Raw genomic sequence first — 18,488 nt, 5'->3', positions numbered from 1 at the left:
AGGAAGAATATTCCAACCCCAAACCCAGAAGAAGAAAAGAAATAACCAAAATTACAGCAGAATTCAATGAAATTGAAAAGAATTATAGAACAGATCAATAAATCAAAAAGTTGTTTTTTGAAAAGGTCAATAAAATAGATAAACCTTTGGCTATTCTAAGCACGAAAAAAGAGTAAAATCTCTAATTTCATCAATCAGAAATGACAAAGACAAAATAACAACAGACTCCTTAGAAATTCACGAAATCCTTAATGAATATTACAAGAAACTTTATTCTCAGAAATATGAAAATCTGAAGGAAATTGACCAATACTTGCAAGCACATCACCTTTCAAGACCTAGCCAGAATCAAGTGGAAATGATGAACAGGCCTATATCAAGTTCTGAAATAACATCAACCCTACAAAATCTCCCTAAAAAGAAAAGCCTGGGACCAGATGGCTTCACATCAGAATTCTACCAAACCTTTAAAGAGGTTTTAGTATCTATATTACTCAACCTGTTCCAAAATATAGAAAAAGAAGGAATACTACCCAACACATTCTATGAAGCAAGCATCATCCTGAACCCCAAACCAGGAAAAGACCCAACAAGAAAAGAAAATTATAGACCAATATCAGTAATGAATATAGATGCAAAAATATTCAATAAGATCCTAACAAACAGAATCCAGCAATACATCAAACAAATTATATATCATGACCAAGTTGGTTTTATCCCAGGGTCTCAAGGCTGGTTCAATATATGTAAATCTATAAATATAATTCCGCACATAAACAAATTAAAAGACAAAGACCATATGATTCTCTCAAATGATGCAGAAAAAGCTTTTGATAATATCCAGCATCCGTTCATGATCACAACACTTAAGAAAATTGGTATAGAAGGGACATTTCTTAAACTGATAGAGGTCATCTACAGCAAAGCCACAGCCAATATCGTATTGAATGGAGTTAAATTGAAATCATTTCCATTCAGATCAGGAACCAGACAAGGTTGCCCATTGTCTCCATTGCTCTTTAACATTGTAATGGAAGATTTAGCCTTTGCAATTAGGGAAGAAAAGTTGATCAAGGGTATCCATATAGGGTCAGAAGAGATCAAACTTTCACTCTTTGCACATGATATGATTGTATGTCTGGAAAACACCAGGGATTCTACTACAAAACTCTTAGAAGTGATCAAGGAATACAGCAGCATCTCAGGTTACAAAATCAACATTCATAAATTGGTAGCCTTTATATATGCCAACAAGAGTTAAGATGAAAAAACAGTTAAGGACTCTATTCCATTCACAGTAGTGCCAAAGAAGATGAAATATTTGGGAGTTTATCTAACAAAGGACGTGAAAGATCTCTATAAAGAGAATTATGAAAGTCTAAGAAAAGAAATAGCTGAAAATGTTAACAAATGGAAAAACATACCATGCTCATGGCTGGGAAGAATCAACATTGTTAAAATGTCTATACTACCCAAAGCAATATACAATTTTAATGCAGTCCCTATTAAAGCTCCACTGTCATACTTTAAAGATCTTGAAAAATAATACTTCGTTTTATATGGAATCAGAAAAAATCTCAAATAGCCAAGACTTTACTCAAAAATAAAAACAAAGTAGGAGGAATCATGCTACCAGACCTCAGACTATACTATAAATCGATAGTGATCGAAACAGCATAGTACTGGCACAAAAAACAGAGAGGTAGATGTATCGAACAGAATAGAGAACCAAGAGATGAACCCCACTACTTACCATTGTTTGATCTTTGACAAGCCAATTAAAAACATTCACTGTGGAAAAGATTCCCTATTTAACAAATGGTGCTGGGTGAACTGGCTGGTGACCTGTAGAAGACTGAAACTGGACCCACACCTTTCACCATTAACTACAATAGACTCTCACTGGATTACAGATTTAAACTTAAGACATGAAACTATAAAAATACTAGAAGGGAGTGCAGGGAAAACTCTTAAAGAAATCAGTCTGGGTGAGTATTTTATGAGGAGTACCCCCCGGCCAACTGAAGCAGCTTCAAAAATACACTACTGGGACCTGATCAAACTAAAAAGCTTCTGCACAGCCAAGAACACAGTAGGTAAAGCAAGCAAACAGCCCTCAGAATGGGAGAAAATATTTGTAGGTTGTTTCCGACTAAGGTTTAATAACCAGAATCCACAGAGAACTCAAATGTATAAGCAAGAAAAGAACATGTGATCCCATCTCAGGGTGGGCAAGGGACTTGAAGAGAAACTTTTATGAAGAAGACAGGCACACGGCCTACAGACATATGAAAAAATGCTCATCATCCTTAATCATCAGAGATATGCAAATCAAAATTACTTTGAGATATCATCTAACTCCAGTAAGATTAGCCCATATCTCAAAATACCAAGACCAGAGATGTTGGTGTGGATGTGGAGAAAAGGGAACACTTCTACAGTGCCGATGGGAATGCAAATTAATACATTCCTTTAGGAAAGATGTTTGGAGCACACTTAGAGATCTAAAAATAGATCTGCCCTTCAATCCTATAATTCCTCTAGTAGTATATACCCAGAAGACCAAAAATCACATTATAACAAAGCTATTTGTACCAGAATGTTTACTACAGCGCAATTCATAATTGCTAAGTCATGGAAAAAACCCAAGTGCCCATCAATCCACGAATGGATTAATAAATTGTGGAATATGTACACTATGAAATTTTATGCAGTCTTAAAGGAAGATGGAGATGTTACCTCTTTCACGTTTACATGGATGGAGCTGGAACATATTCTTCTTAGTAAAGTATCTCAAGAATGGAAGAAAAAGTATCCAATGTACTCAGCTCTACTACGAAACTAATTTATGGCTTTCATATGAAAGCTATACCCCAGTTATAACCTAAGAATATGGGGAAGGGGTGAGGGAGGGGGGAGGATGAGTGGAGGGAGGGTGACTGGTGGGATTACACCTACAGTGCATCTGACAAGGGTACATGTGAAACTTAGTAAATGTAGAATATATATGTCTTAACACAATAACTAAAAACTGTCAGGAAGGCTATGTTAACCAGTGTGATGAAAATATGTCAAATGGTATATAAAACCAGTGTATGGTGCCCCATGATCGCATTAATGTACACAGCTATGATTAATAAAAAATAAAATAAAATTACAAACTTTTATTTACCAAAAGACATCAGAAAGACCCTAGGAAGAGATACCCACACATACATAATTATCAAAAAATTGATGTTCAGAATGTAAAATGAAGCTCATTAACTGTAGCTGAGAGGGTAAGGCACTGGCCACATACACCAAGGCTGGGGGGTTCGAAACTGGCCCTGGCCTGCAAACAACAATGACAACTGCAACAAAAAAATAGCCAGGTGCTGTAGCGGGCACCTGTAGTCTCAGCTACTTTGGAGGCTGAGACAAGAGAATCACTTAAGCCCAAGAGTTTGAGGTTGCTGTGAGCTGTGATGCCACGACACTCTACTGAGGGCAACATACTGAGGCTCTGTGTCAAATAACAAACAAACAAAAAATCCCAGAATGTAAAATGCAAAAGGGCAAATGAAGAAAATAGCATTTCCCTATACAAAAACATGAAAAGCCAATGAATGTGAAAAACTTCCAATTACTAAGTCATCAGAGAAATGCAAATTATAATCAACATGATATACTCTTTAATAATTTCTAGACTGGAAGAATTTAAGAATTCAGAATTTTAATACCAAAAGCTGGCAAGAATGTGAGGCAATAATAACTATCATGCATTGCTGTAAGAGTATAAATGTGTAAAATCATTAATTTGTCATAATTTAGTAAGGCTGAAATTGCACATACTCTTGACTCAGTAATTTTATTCTCATGTATTTATCCAAGAGAAACTCTTGCACAAGTACATCAGGAGACATGTTTTAAGAATGCTCATTACAACACTGTTTTCATTGCTGGGGCAATGAAATACCCTTCAAAAGTAGCTATACATCAGTGAAAATAAATAAATCATAACTACATGCGTCAATATGAAGAAGTGTTATAAAGAGTTGCTAAATACTTATTGTATCAGTGAATGAGCAGGATGAATCCAATCACAAAAGGTCAAGTAAAGCTAAACTGAATTATATTTTAAGAGCACCCTCTCTGAGATAAAACCACAGACAAAGCAAAGCAATCATTAACACCAAATTCAGGACAGTGGGGTCAGTGCCCTATTACTTGAGCCACAGGTGCCACCCCAGGACAGTGGTTTTAAAGGACAGAGAGTGGAAATAGTTGAGGTAGATTTCCGAAGGACTTCAATGTTAATGATCTATTTTGTAAAGTGGGTATTGGGTACACAGGTATATTTTTTATTATTCTTTAAATAACACTTATGTCATAAATATTATACATTTCACAAATAGTACTTCATAAGTCATGCAATGGCTACTAGAAAACAATGCTGAGTTGAGATGCAAAATGGGTAGTGATTAGCAAGGTTTACATATTAGGTAAGTGTTTCACTAGCACATATTACCATTACATGTACAGTTGAAATTTGTCTCAGCAAAAATACAAATTGCTATATGTCATGGATGTTCTCAAAAAGTCAACACACGGATTGTCAAATCTGCGATGACTCACAGACTATTAAATTTCCATTAACTGTTCTTTATATATGCATAATAAACATTCAATAAAATTTGATGTAACTAGTTAAGATACTAATTTAAATTCCATTTGAAAAAGCAAATAATTTATTATACAGAATATTTGGAAATTATTGTTGGTGTTTTTTATACACTTAGACAGATAAAAGTATAATATAATACAGACTTTCAGAAAATTAAGAGTGCTACTTAGGGATTTTCCTGTACCAGAAGTTGTTTGAGGAGAAAAATGTAAGGATGAAAATATGGGATACATTTTTTGATCTAATTAGATTCAAAGCATTAATGAAGTCTTTTTGGGGGGTTAAAGGAGAAAGTGGTAGTCAATGGCATGCAATGGCAAAGCAATTACTTAAATTATCACTCGTAGACAACTGTAATCAAGTGTCTACAGACAACCAAATGGTTACTGCCTTAAAATATTTTAGTTTGAATAAGAAGAACAATGGGGCAAGTCCATTGTTTTAAACTGTGTTAGAGAATCTGGAGAAAGATCAAGATGATCTCTGGGCTTTAAATTCCTATTACAAGGTTGAGGTAAGAGAACAGCAACATTTCTGTGACTGCTTTAAAAGATAAATCAAGTAAATCATAGTAGCTGCAGGGTTGAGATGTCTAAATACAATACACAAAGTCTAGTCTTTTAGGGGACTGTGAGATAAACTGAGTGCACAACTTTTACAGGTCTCTCAGGTTAAATTAGGGTACTAACGGGGAAAAAGGTTGTGCTGACTTTCTACTGTGTCAATTTAGCTAAGCTGGTCCTACATTACCCAGAATTCCTTTGTCTGTAGGGTGCTGAGCTAGAGTTGCTTGTTACTGGAAGGCGGAAGTGAAGCAGCACCCATGATACTTAGAGTTGGTCGATGCAGGATGCAGCTTTGCACATACTCTCATTGGTCAAAAAAGATGTTCAATACCACTTCCATTAGGGAAATGCCAATCAAAACCACAAGGAGACATCATTTGACATACATTAGGATGGCTACCATAGGAAAAAAACTCCAAACAAACAAACAAAAAACACAAGTATTGGCAAGGATCTGGAGAAATTGGAACTTCTGTGGACGGCTGATAGATTTGTAAAATGATGCAGCTATGGACAACAGTATAGGAGTCCCTCAAAAAAATGAAAACAGAATTACCATATAATACAGTAATTCCACTTTTGGGTATATGTCCAGAAAAACCAAAAGCAGGGACTTGAAGAGATTATTTGTAACCTCATATTCATAGTAGTTGTTATTTATAGAAGCAAAAGGTGGAAGCAACCCAAGGTGTCCAACTGACATACGAATGGGCAAACAAAATGTGGCATATCCATATAATGGAAGATTAGCTCTTTAAAAGAAGAAAACGCTGATACATGCTACAATACGGATGAACCTTGAGGACATTATGCTAAATGAAATAACCCAGTCACATAATTACAAATATTGTGTGATTTCATTTATATGAAGTATTTTGAGTAGCCAAATTCATAGAGACAGACAGTAGAATGGTGGTTGTCAGGAGATATGGGGAGGAGAGAAATGGAAGTTACTGTTTCACTGACATGAAGTTTTAGTTTGGGTAGGTGGAAGAAGTTCTGGAGATGTATGGTTATGATGTTCATACAACAGTGTAAATACACTTAATGCAACTGAACTGTATACTTAAAAATGGTTAAAACTGTCAATTTTATCTTATATACATTTAAACACAGTTTTAAAATGTCTAACTAAAATTTTCATTCTTTTAGCACTCCTGTACTTTCTGACATAAAAAGATATTCCAAGACGATATTCTTTGCCAGACTCCTGCTGCTAGCCATTTTTTCAAGAAGCCCAAGCTCCTTCTGGTGGAGACTCATTTCTAGAAACCAAGATCGGGATACTAGGTTTAATCTTTGCTATGGGGTATCTCTGTTGCCAGACTCAGTGAACAGAGCCAGGAGATAAATGTGTGTGTGTGTGTGTGTGTGTGTGTGTGTGTTTATATATAAATATATATATATATATATAAACATTCCAAACTCCTCTCCTATATGTACACACACACTCTTCCACTTATATTTATTTCAGCATTTATATATATTGATGACCATGAGTTAGTATCATTAGTTCTAACTTATGCTAAACTGTAAAGAATCATTCCATAATAGCTTTCTCCTTTTCCATATTTATACCTCTTTCTCTCTCAGTGGAAAATCTGGCTACAATTACCCTCAATATAATTACTGATTTGCTCAGTATCCTGACTCTACTGAGCCACTCATACTGCCTCACTTAAGCTCCAGGTCTGCAAGTGTAGGGCCCAGCTTCTGTCTAGCTGCTATTACTTGCTTGCCTGGGTCTCTGTAATGGTGCCTGGACATAGGAGGGAGGCATGAAGCAGGGGTGGGGAAGGGAGGAAAGGAAATTTCCCATTTTCCCTGTGTATGGCAACTTTTGGGACACCCTATACAACTGAAAATTGATTCTAAAGGGCTGATGTGACACTAGTCAGACTGTCATTAATATATCAAGTCATTAAGCAATATAGAACTGAATGCTTTAAAGATGACTTTTCATTTTGAAAGAACATATTTACATTATAGAAGTAGTGAAATACAGTATATTTAAAAAAAATGAAGAAGGAATGAAAAACTCAATATTTATGCCAAATAATAAGTGTTTCTGACAGAAAGGATATGGATATTGACTCTTAATCCTATTGGTTGTGGTAGATTCAAGAACTGATAAATTGGTAACTACTAAATATCCTGGAAAAATAAAAAGTATTCACAAATAAGAGGAATAACCTGAAAGATCTAAAAATTACCTGTAGAGTACAGTTCATCATCCTTATTATGTAGTCAAACTGCTGATGGTCTAAGATTGCTCGGTTTTGCTGGACGTGTAAACCCAGCTCATCAGTGAGACACTGTCTTGCTGCCTTTCCTTTAAGGGCTCTTAGTGCAGCAGGAAGGGTCTGAGGACAAGAGAGGTACAAGTGACAAAATGGTACCACTGGAGAAAGACAACTTTCAAACAATTGTCCTGAAAATGCAAATGTATCCTGTAAACCATCTAACAAAGTTATTAGCAGAATTAAACTCCTAGAGAAGAGGCGATTTCCTCTTAACACAAATGATAAAATAGATTTGTAGTTATTTCTATTTGTAAGCCAGCAAGAAAAATAAGAAGAACTAGTTTATGTGCTAAATTAAAAAAACATTAAATTCTCTTATTTTCTTCAACACATAGAACTTTGGTTACCAAATTGACTGTTGCTTCAGAGCCTGAGTCCAAGCCACAGATACTTAGATACCTTCTTTCAATAACTAGCCAACTTTACACAACAAGAATAGAAGAAAAAATTATAATGACAAAAAACATAAGTGATTTTATACTTTTAAACTAGTCAGCTACTTACTTACTATTCAGCTTTAATTTATAACTGAGAAGTTCTACAGTCTCTTCTCATTACAATATCATAATGAAGACAGTAAAATGACTCAGAGCAACAAAAACTGGTATCTCTACCTTCACGTATCAGAACTTCTTTACTTTATCACAAGAACATTTAAGGATGCCTCCTTCAGTTCACCATGTAGGAGTTAATTCACTTTACATACAATAAGGAGCAAAGAAGAAGGAAAGGAAAAAGACTGAGAACAGGAATGCCAAATATTTGTTTGGGTAGGTATAATAAACAGGATAAGAAAGTTGAAAGAAAGAGAAGCAAAAGGAAATATGCAAACACTTCAACTGTAAGAAGAAACAGAAACCAAAAAACTCAAAACATAAAGAGGCTTGGGTCATTCAGTGTAATGGTAAAAATACTTGGACATGTTTTGCCAGCTTTTTGTAAAGGATGTTCAGAATTGTGACAATGAACTAGTAAGAAAGGGTTACATTATGTTTCGCAAATTGCATTGAAGAAGGCAAGAAAATATGTTCTAAGGAGGTAGCTGTAAGTTGAATACCACAGTTCCTAAATTCTTTGCAATAAATAAAATTATATGCAAAACATTAAGTTTCTAACTAATACACCAATGTTCAAAAGTTTGAGGGGAGAAAATTACTGTCAGTATTTTTTTTGCAGTCATAGTTTGGCCTAACAGTTTTAAATCTGAGACAATATTAATTAAAAATAATCAAAACAATGAAAGGACATTTTTATTAGGAAAGGGGATAGAATAAGAGGTGAGGTCGACTGACAACCTCAACATGTAAATCTGAAAGTGAAATGCTTGGAAAAGATGCATTTTATTACCTTTTCAGTCTCCAAAGTTTTATTTTCAAATATGAACGAGATGCAGTTTCTAACAACTTCTAGTCTCTGTGCACTATTGAAAACTGTCGTCACCTTATCCATTATTGAAACTAGTAAAAGAATATAAAGAAAACATAAATTAAACATAAATTAAGCTTCTTTGGCAATTACAAAAACAAGGGGAATATTACTTTGAGACTGTTTATATGGGCCAGGCATGGTGGCTCCCAACTGTAATCCTAGCACTCTGGGAGGCACTGGTGGATGGATTGCTAGAGCTCAGGAGTTTGAGACCAGCCTGAGCAAGAGGGGGACCCCACTGATACTAAAGGTAGAAAAAATAACCAGGCATTGTGGCGGACACCTAGCAAATTCCAGCAAATCAAGAGGCTGAGGCAAGAGGATTGCTCAAGCCCAAGAGTTTGAGGTTGCTGTGAGCTATGATGCCAGGATACCCTACCCAGAGCAACAGAGTGAGACCCTGTCTAAAAAAAAAAGAAAAGAAAGAAAGCAAGAAAAGAAAAAGAAAAAGAAAAAAAGACTGTTTATATGATCAACACTTAGAGATTATTTTTTCCCTTATTACATGGCACTGAAAGTAGTCCGTTTCATTATTTTAGTTACATGTTCAGGCTAGTCAATGGATACTTTCATAGGATTGATTTTTTTTTTTTTTAATTTAAATTTTTTTTTTTTTTTTTGTTTTTTGTAGAGACAGAGTCTCACTGTACCGCCCTCAGGTAGAGTGACGTGGCGTCACACGGCTCACAGCAACCTCTAACTCTTGGGCTTACGCAATTCTCTTGCCTCAGCCTCCCGAGCAGCTGGGACTACAGGCGCCCGCCACAACGCCCGGCTATTTTTTTGTTGCAGTTTGGCCGGGACTGGGTTTGAACCTGCCACCCTCGGCATATGGGGCTGGCGCCCTAATCAGAGCCACAGGCGCCGCCCCATAGGATTGATTTTAATGATAACACTCAACTCACCCAAATTAATTCACATTGCAAAATAAAATTATATCAAAGATAAATATCTATGTTAACTCTAATTATAAACAAATCAATAGGAAATGTGTGGTGTACAAATAGGTAATGCTCATATGCTAGAGGACTACTGACATTTTAAAAAGTTGATAATTCTAGGACACTGCCAAAGAAAAACTATATACCACAAAAAAGAAATTGGATACTACAAATTTGAGTACAGGGGACTTGAAGGAAAGAAGTGATATATGAAAAGAGAAATAATCATGGTCAATGAGCTGCTATACCAGCTTGGAAAGTCACTTTTTAGTCTTACAAACTTAGCATCTTTCACCCTTTATGATAGGGTTGAAAAATTCTAGTCTATTACACAGGCTACAGTTATATAAATAAATTTAACTTATTAAAAGAGTATTAGAAGGATATAAATGACAGTAGCATTTTATTTTTTCCTGAGACAAAGTCTCTGTCACCCTGGGTAGAGTGCTATACCATCGTAGCTCACAGCAACCTCAAACTTTTGGGCTCAAGAGCTCCTCTTGCTTCAGCCTCTGTCAAGTAGCTGGGACCACAGGCGCCCACCACAATGCTTGGCTATTTTTTCTATTTGTAGTAGAGATGGGGTCTTACTCTTGCAAAGGTTGGTCATGAACTCCTGAGCTCAAGAGATCCACCTGCCTTGGCCTCCCAAAGTGCTAGGATTCAGGTGGGAAGGTAGTATTTGTTAAAAAAAAAAAAAAAAGGTAGTATTTGTTAAAAAAAAAGGTAGTATTCAAAGGTTGTATTTGTTAAAAAAAAAAAAAGCACACTTTCACAAAGAACTATATCATTTGTACAAATGAGATAGTACCAATAATTCTTAAGCCAAAAAGAAAGAAAAACTATTTATATTTTATGTTGCTCTTTGGAATCTAAAGGCATAATCTTTTCATCTTTTCCCATACCTAAAAAGAAAAACTATTATATTTTCATTAGCACCTCTTTTATCCTATCAATACAAAATCTACATTCTTCAAATAATGGTTTAAACTTTTTAATCTTAAAATAATTAGAGGCTCACTCAAAGCTGTAAAAACAGTACAAAGAGGGTCTATGTACACATTATCCAGTTTCCTCCTATGGTTGACATGTTATACAATTATAGTGCTTTATCTGAATCAGAAAAACAACGGGCACATTACAATGAATTGGACTATAGATCTTACTTGGACTTTACCACTTTTCCTTACATCATTTTTTGGAGACAGTGTCTTATTTTGTCAGCTTTGGGCTGTGGCATCACAGCTCACAATAACCACAAACTCTTAGGCTTACGTGATTCTCTTGCCTCAGCCTCCCAAATAGCTGGCACCCGCCACAACCTTCAGCTAGTTTTAGAGACTACTCTTGCTTTTGCTCAGGCTGGTCTCAAACTCCTAAGCTCAGCTGATCCACCTGCCTTGGCCTCCTAGAATGCCAGGATTACAGACGTGAGCCACCATGCCTGGCCCCCTCAAATCATTTTTAGTCATGTAATATTAAATTTCTAGAATTAACCCCCATCCATCAACTGATGAATAATAAAATATTTGACATATTTGATATATATCTATATAGTAAAGTATTATTCAGCCATACAAAAGAAACAAGGTATTGATGCATGCTATCACATAGATGAATACAGATTAATGCCTACAGCTAGGGAAGGTGTGGATTTGGGGAGAAATAGGGAATGCCTGCTAATACCCATGAAGTTTCTATTTAGATTATGAAAATGTTTTCGAATTGTCATATTTTGCCATGTGTACTTTTTTGCCCAAACTTTTTTTTTTTGTAGAGACAGAGTTTCACTTTATTGCCCATGGTAGAGTGCCGTGGCATCACACAGTTCACAGCAACCTGAAACTCCTGGGCTTAGGTGATTCCTTTGCCTCAGTGTCCTGAGTAGCTGGGACTACAGGCACCCACCACAATACCTGGCTATTTTTTTGTTGCAGTTTGGCTGGGGCTGGGTTTGAACCCGCCACCCTTGGTATATGGAGCCCACACCCTGCCCATTGAACCACAGGCACCACTCTTTGCCCAAACTTTTGAGGGAAAAATAAAGATGAGCATTATACATGGATAGTACTAATTCTCTATCTATCTAAATGTTTTTAATTCCTTTTTTTGGCCAGGGCTGGGTTTGAACCCGCCACCTCCGGCATCGGGGTCGGTGCCCTACTCCTTTGAGCCATAGGCACTGCCTGTTTTTAATTCGTTTATTTATGCTTATGCATTAAAAATGTAACTGTATAAAGCAATAATGATATCTGTATGCAAAATAATACACTGCAATACGAGAATTGGTTTTGTTGAACTTATGATGAACTTGCAATGAAAGCATTTTTGGCCAATGAAGAGCAAAGAATTTCTTTGTATGCTTTAGGGAGGAGCTAGCAACCTAGCTGATATATTTACAAAATTCCTTTATAATGCAAAAAATGAATACCTAAATATAAAAAAATAAAAATTTGAATTAAAATGTTAAAATGGAAGATTTTTTTCCTGGAAATCTGGGCCAAAATCTGGGTGTATATTATACAGTATTTACTCCTTATGGTAAATAGGGATGATGGTGAATGGATTAAAAACCAGTGAATCATACAGTTTCAATGGGTGAATTTAGGGTATATGAATTATATCTCAACAAGGCTGTTATTAAAAAAAAGGAAAGACTGTATAGTGGCAGCAGTCAGGTTATGATTACCCTTGTGGGAGGTAGTGAATGCAACAAGGCTTCTGATAATGCTCTGATTCTAGTTATGAAAGCTTGTTCATTTTGTGAAAATTCATCAAACTGCATACTTTTCCTTTCTGTGTCTTATATCTTGACTTACATCGACTTATATTTCATAAGACATCTTTATCATCATAAAACGTTTACTTTAAAAACAAACAGACAAATACATACCAACAGGTGGTCCTGCTGGTACGACACATTTCTTTTCCACTCGTGTAGCTGGAGGTGCGTTCTGGTTCTTAGCAAGATTTTCCTGTATTAATTCCTGAATCCGGGCTTCATTAATCTTTGGGAAAGGAAGAATATGAACTCGCAAGTGGGATCCTTCTGTTGGGCGTGGAACTTTCTGGAATGCCATGTGGGGGTTTGGATTCTCCTGCAATATCACATATATGTAACAATTATTCAAAAGTTCAAGTATCAATGGCAGATTGTTGGGAAGGGAATGGGAACTCAGAAGGGCACAAACTGAAATCAGATGAGATTACATGTGTAATACCTTCACATGTATACCATAAAATAAAAAGTAGCAGAATCCTGCTTCCTCTTACATGATCTATCAACAGCATCTGATACAGCTGGTCATTTGTATTCCTCTTCCATGAACTGTTTCTTTACTTGGTTTTGTCTATTTCTCATTTCCCTATTCTCTTAGCTATGTGTATACTTCAGGGCTTAGTCCTTATGTCTCTTTTTTAACACTCACTTCATTGGTGATCATTTCCAGTCTCCTATCTTTAAACGAATGATTCACAAAATTTTTGTCTTTGACTAAACTTTTTCCTGAATTCCACTTGGATTTAAAATAACATCTTAAACTTAGCTCCAAAATGGAGTGCTGGATCTACCTACCTCTAACCCTCCTTTCTTCGGTCTTCCCTACTTCAGCAAATGGCATTATTTATTTTTTCACTTAGGTAAAAAGCTTACAGTTATCTTTAATACCTTTCTCTAACACCTAATTATCCCATCCTCTGCAAATTTTGTGGACTTTATTTCTAAAATAACTTGGCCCCTTTCATCAACACCTTGGGTCAAGCCAGCATCTCATGTTACAGCAGTACAACAGTTTCCTGACTAGTTTACCCGCTTCTATCCTCACTCTCTCCCTTCAACACTGCAGAAAGAGTACTCTAGTTAAAAGTCTGTCAAATCATCACATAACTATTTTGTTCACTTCAACAGCCCTTCATCTTGCCTAAAGTAAAATCCAAAGTTCTTATAACAATTTACAAAGTCCAACAAGATCTGGCCTTTCTATATGGGTATCCTACAACTGTTTCTTTCATTTCTTCTACTATAGACACACAAGACTTCTTGTTCCTGTCTCAAAGCCTTTGCACTTAACTGGTCATTTGTACTCCTCTTCCATGAACAGTTTCTTTACTTGGTTTTGTCTCATCTCATTCCTCTGCTTGGAATGCCTGTCCCCCCACAAAGTTGCTTAGTATCCTCCCTCCCTTCTTGCATTTTTTTGATCAAAAGCCACCCTTCCTGACCTAAAATTATATGTTCTCCCCCAACACACTCCCTTATTCCCCTTATTAATTTTTTCTCTATAGCACACACCACCCTCTCACATACTATAAATTTTACTTACCTTTTCTATTATCTATCTTTTTCTTCCTAAAATGAAGCTTCATGAGGAAAGATACTTTATGCAATTAAAAAAAAATTCTTTTGTCCTCTGCTATATATCTATTGCACATACAAACTGCCTGGGACAGAGCAAGCACTGTAAGCCCCTTTCTACTGCACCCCACTAATGGGACACAAAGTTGAGCACAGGTCAAGGCTGCGACACCTGAATTACATGTGTCAGTTAATAAGACAGAGTGTTAGGGCTGGCAAGGACTTTTATCCAGCCACCTCGTCAAATACCATATATGTATTTCAAACACTACAGGCAGAGTAGAATCAATTCTTTTTAAAAAAGTTCTCTGGTGAAGGCTGCTTTACAAGTGTTCTTAGACTAATTGTAGCACTATATCTTTTGCAACCAGAAAATTCATTATTCCTACTGAACATGAAATATTCATGTTATAGATCAAACTCAATACTATTCCATACACCCTCTTGATGATTAAAAATGGCTACCTGGGAGAAGAGATTAAAGATGGCGGCCGAGTAACAGCTTCCCTGCAACTGGGAACAGTGAGTCTGGGGAGACAAGACTCCAGGCATCTCTGGCTGGTGGGATCTGCCTATAATCATCCCCTTGAGGATACGAGGAGCCAGCAAGGGACTTCTGGACCCCAAGAGGAGGACAAAAACATTGGAAAAATGGCAAGTGGTTGCGTGTGTTCCATCGACCTAATCACGCCAGCAACTGTAAGTACAAGCAGCAGTGAGACTGCAAAACGAAAGGCCTTACCTGTGAACTGTTTCGGTGTTCTTGGACTTGGCACTCAGTTGAACTGCCTTGGGGAGAGCTTGAGCAGGAGTGTGGAGAACTTTGGGCATTGTCTGGGGCCCCAGACTGAGCCACTGAGCTGGGCGCAGGAAGCCATTGTGAAAGAACTGCCCCCGCAAGCTCCGCCCTCAGGGTCTCAGAGCAAGGATTGGGTGGGTCAAAGTAACCTACTGACTGAGCAGCCTTACAGCCTTAATCCTTAGGGGCAGAGTGAGACGATTTTGGCACTCTGGAGCCTTGGGCTGTTGCCCTGAGTAGAGTGCCGTGACATCACAGCTCATAGCAACCTCAAACTCCTGGGCTTGGCGCCGCCCAGACCTCCATAAGAGCTGTGCAGAGACCCCTGACCAGTGACCCGCACCCACCGGACCTCCGCATTCCCTGACCAGGAACTGCGGGAGCCACGCTATCCTGTGTCCTCTCTCCTGTGTCCTCCCAGCTTCCACACTAGCCCGTTCATCTGGACAGGGACTCTGGTAGCTGTGTGCCCCTTGGAGCCCTCCCTGCCTCTGTGCAGAGCTCTTCTCCTGGCCAGAGACTGCTGGAGCCTTGGGCTCTCTGTGCCAAAGTCACTGGGCGCCTGGCACTCCCAGAACCGTGCGCGCCACCCCCAGCCTTGTTGCTGGATCCGGGTGTGTCACAAACCGGAGCTGCTTCCACAACCAGAATTCCCTAGCTAGAGCAGCCCCAGACGAACTACACAGGGTCACTCCCTACAAAGATCCAGCAACAATAGAGTGATCCTGCTGGGGTCTAATCTTGGAGAGACACCTCCACAACTCTGAGGACAGCCAGAGGCAACGGTGAAAAACAATCATGAGGCGAAATCAAAAGAAAAACACTGGCAATATGAATAATCAGAGTAGATCAACTCCCCCAAGGATCAACGGGGCAGAAACAGCACAAGACCCCATGCACAAACAAATAGCTGAGATGTCAGAAATTGAATTCAGGATCTGGATAGCAAATAAGATCGAATTAGAATTCCAAAAGTTATCTCAAGAATTTAATGGATTCAAAGACCAAATGACCAAAGATTTCAACACATTGAAACAAGAAGCTGCATCCCTCAAAGATCTGAGAAACACAGTAGAATCCCTCAGTAACAGAATGGAGCAAGCAGAAGAAAGGATTTCTGACACTGAAGACAAAGCTTTCAAACGCTCCCAAAATCTCAAAGAAGAAGAGAAATGCAGAGCAAAAGCAGACCACTCTCTCAGAGAGCTGTCAGATAATTTGAAGAAAACCAATATTCGTCTTATAGGGATCCCTGAAAGTGACAAAGTGGCTTCACAAGGCACAGAGTCTCTTCTCCATGAGATTATGAAGGAGAACTTTCCAGACATGCCAAGAGATTCCGAAATTCAGATAGCAGACAGTTTCAGAACTCCAGCACGACTCAACCCAAATAAGACATCCCCCAGACACATCATAATCAATTTCACTAAAGTTAATATGAAGGAGAAAATTCTGAAAGCTTCCAGATGAAAGAAAACCATTACCTACAAGGGGAAGAATATCAGAATAACTGTAGATCTCTATGCTGAAACCTTTCAAGCTAGAAGAGGATGGTCATCGACTTTTAATCTCCTAAAACAAAATAACTTTCAACCCAGGATCCTGTACCTAGCTAAACTGAGCTTCATTTATGACGGAGAAATTAAATACTTCAACGACATTCACATGTTGAAGAAATTTGCCATAACTAAATCAGCTCTCCAGGACAGTCTTAGACCTATCCTCCATAAAGACCAGTGTTAATTCTCCACCACAAAAGTAAACCCACCCAAAAAATTTTTGATCAAATTCCAACTTCCACAGTTGAAAAGGATTAAAAATGTCCACTGGTCTCTCGAAAGAATTATCAATACTCTCAATTAATGTGAATGGTTTAAATTGTCCTCTAAAGAGGCATAGGTTGGCAGACTGGATACAAAAACTCAAGCCAGATATCTGCTGCATCCAAGAATTGCATCTTACACTAAAAGACAGATATAGACTCAAGGTGAAGGGATGGTCATCTATATTCCAGGCAAATGGAAAGCAGAAAAAAGCAGATGTTGCAATCCTGTTCACAGACACAATAGTCTTTAAACCAACCAAAATAATTAAGGATAAGGATGGACACTTCATATTTGTTAAAGGTAATACTCAATATGATGAGATCTCTATTATTAATATTTATGCACCCAACCACAATGCACCTCAATTTATAAGAGAAACTCTAACAGACATGAGCAACTCGATTTCCTCCACTTTCATAGTACTTGCAGATTTTAACACCCCTTTAGCAGTGCTGGATAGATCCTCCAAAAAGAAGCTAAGCAAAGAAATTTTAGATTTAAGCTTAACCATTCAACATCTGGACTTAACAGACATCTACAGAACATTTCATCCAAATAAAACTGAATACACATTCTTCTCATCAGCCCACGGAACATACTCCAAAATCGACCACATCCTAGGCCACAAATCTAACCTCAGCAAATTTAAAAAAATAGAAATTCTTCCTTGCATCTTCTCAGACCATCATGGAATTAAAGTTGAACTCAATAACAACAGGAACCTGCATACTCATACAAAAACATGAAAGCTAAACAACCTTATGCTGAAGGATAGATGGGTTATAGATGAGATTAAGAAAGAAATCACCATATTTTTGGAACAAAACAACAATCAAGACACAAATCACCAGAACCTCTGGGATACTGCAAAGTCTGTCCTAAGAGGGAAATTTATAGCACTGCAAGCCTTCCTCAAGAAAACAGAAAGAGAGGAAGTCAATAACTTAATGGAACATCTCAAGCAACTGGAGAAAGAAGAACACTTCAACCCCAAACGCAGCAGAAGAAAAGAAATAACCAAAATCAGAGCAGAATTAAATGAAATTGAAAACAAAAGAATTATACAACAGATCAATAAATCCAAAAGCTGGTTTTTTGAAAAGATCAATAAAATAGATAAACCTTTGGCCAACCTAACCAGGAAAAAAGAGTAAAATCTCTAATTTCATCAATCAGAAATGGTAATGATGAAATAACAACAGACCCCTCAGAAATTCAAAAAATCCTTAACGAATACTACAAGAAACTCTACTCTCACAAATATGAAAATCTGAAAGAAATCGACCAATACCTGGAAGCACGCCACCTACCAAGACTTAGCCAGAACAAAGTGGAAATGTTGAACAGGCCTATATCAAGTTCTGAAATAGCATCAACTATACAAAATCTCCCTAAAAAGAAAAGCCCAGGACCAGATTCTGGTCAGAATTCTACCAAACATTTAAAGAAGAAGTAGTACCTATACTACTAAACCTCTTCCAAAATATAGAAAAAGAAGGAATACTACCCAGCACATTCTACGAAGCAAACATCACCTTGATCCCCAAACCAGGGAAAGACCCAACAAGAAAAGAAAATTATAGACCAATATCACTAATGAATATAGAT

The 18,488-nt window shown here is 37.3% G+C and overlaps 1 protein-coding gene across 5 annotated transcripts in view; it reads right to left on the bottom strand.

Annotated features, from left to right (window-relative positions):
* The window catches only part of SBF2 (SET binding factor 2), a 471,093-nt gene that overhangs the window by 169,169 nt on the left and 283,436 nt on the right, over positions 1–18,488 (bottom strand). For all 5 annotated transcript variants that reach the window (XM_053560079.1, XM_053560081.1, XM_053560083.1 and 2 more), the window contains 3 exons: positions 12,795–12,999; positions 8,880–8,989; positions 7,443–7,592 (listed from right to left, as the gene is read on the bottom strand). In XM_053560079.1, coding sequence (XP_053416054.1) covers positions 7,443–7,592; positions 8,880–8,989; positions 12,795–12,999 — 465 coding nt within the window. The remainder of the gene's footprint in view (positions 1–7,442; positions 7,593–8,879; positions 8,990–12,794; positions 13,000–18,488) is intronic.

This window comes from Nycticebus coucang, chromosome 14 (genome assembly GCF_027406575.1).
Source record: "Nycticebus coucang isolate mNycCou1 chromosome 14, mNycCou1.pri, whole genome shotgun sequence".
In the NCBI taxonomy this organism is placed as follows: Eukaryota; Metazoa; Chordata; class Mammalia; order Primates; family Lorisidae; genus Nycticebus; species Nycticebus coucang.
This window is presented reverse-complemented; position numbering and strand designations above follow the sequence as displayed.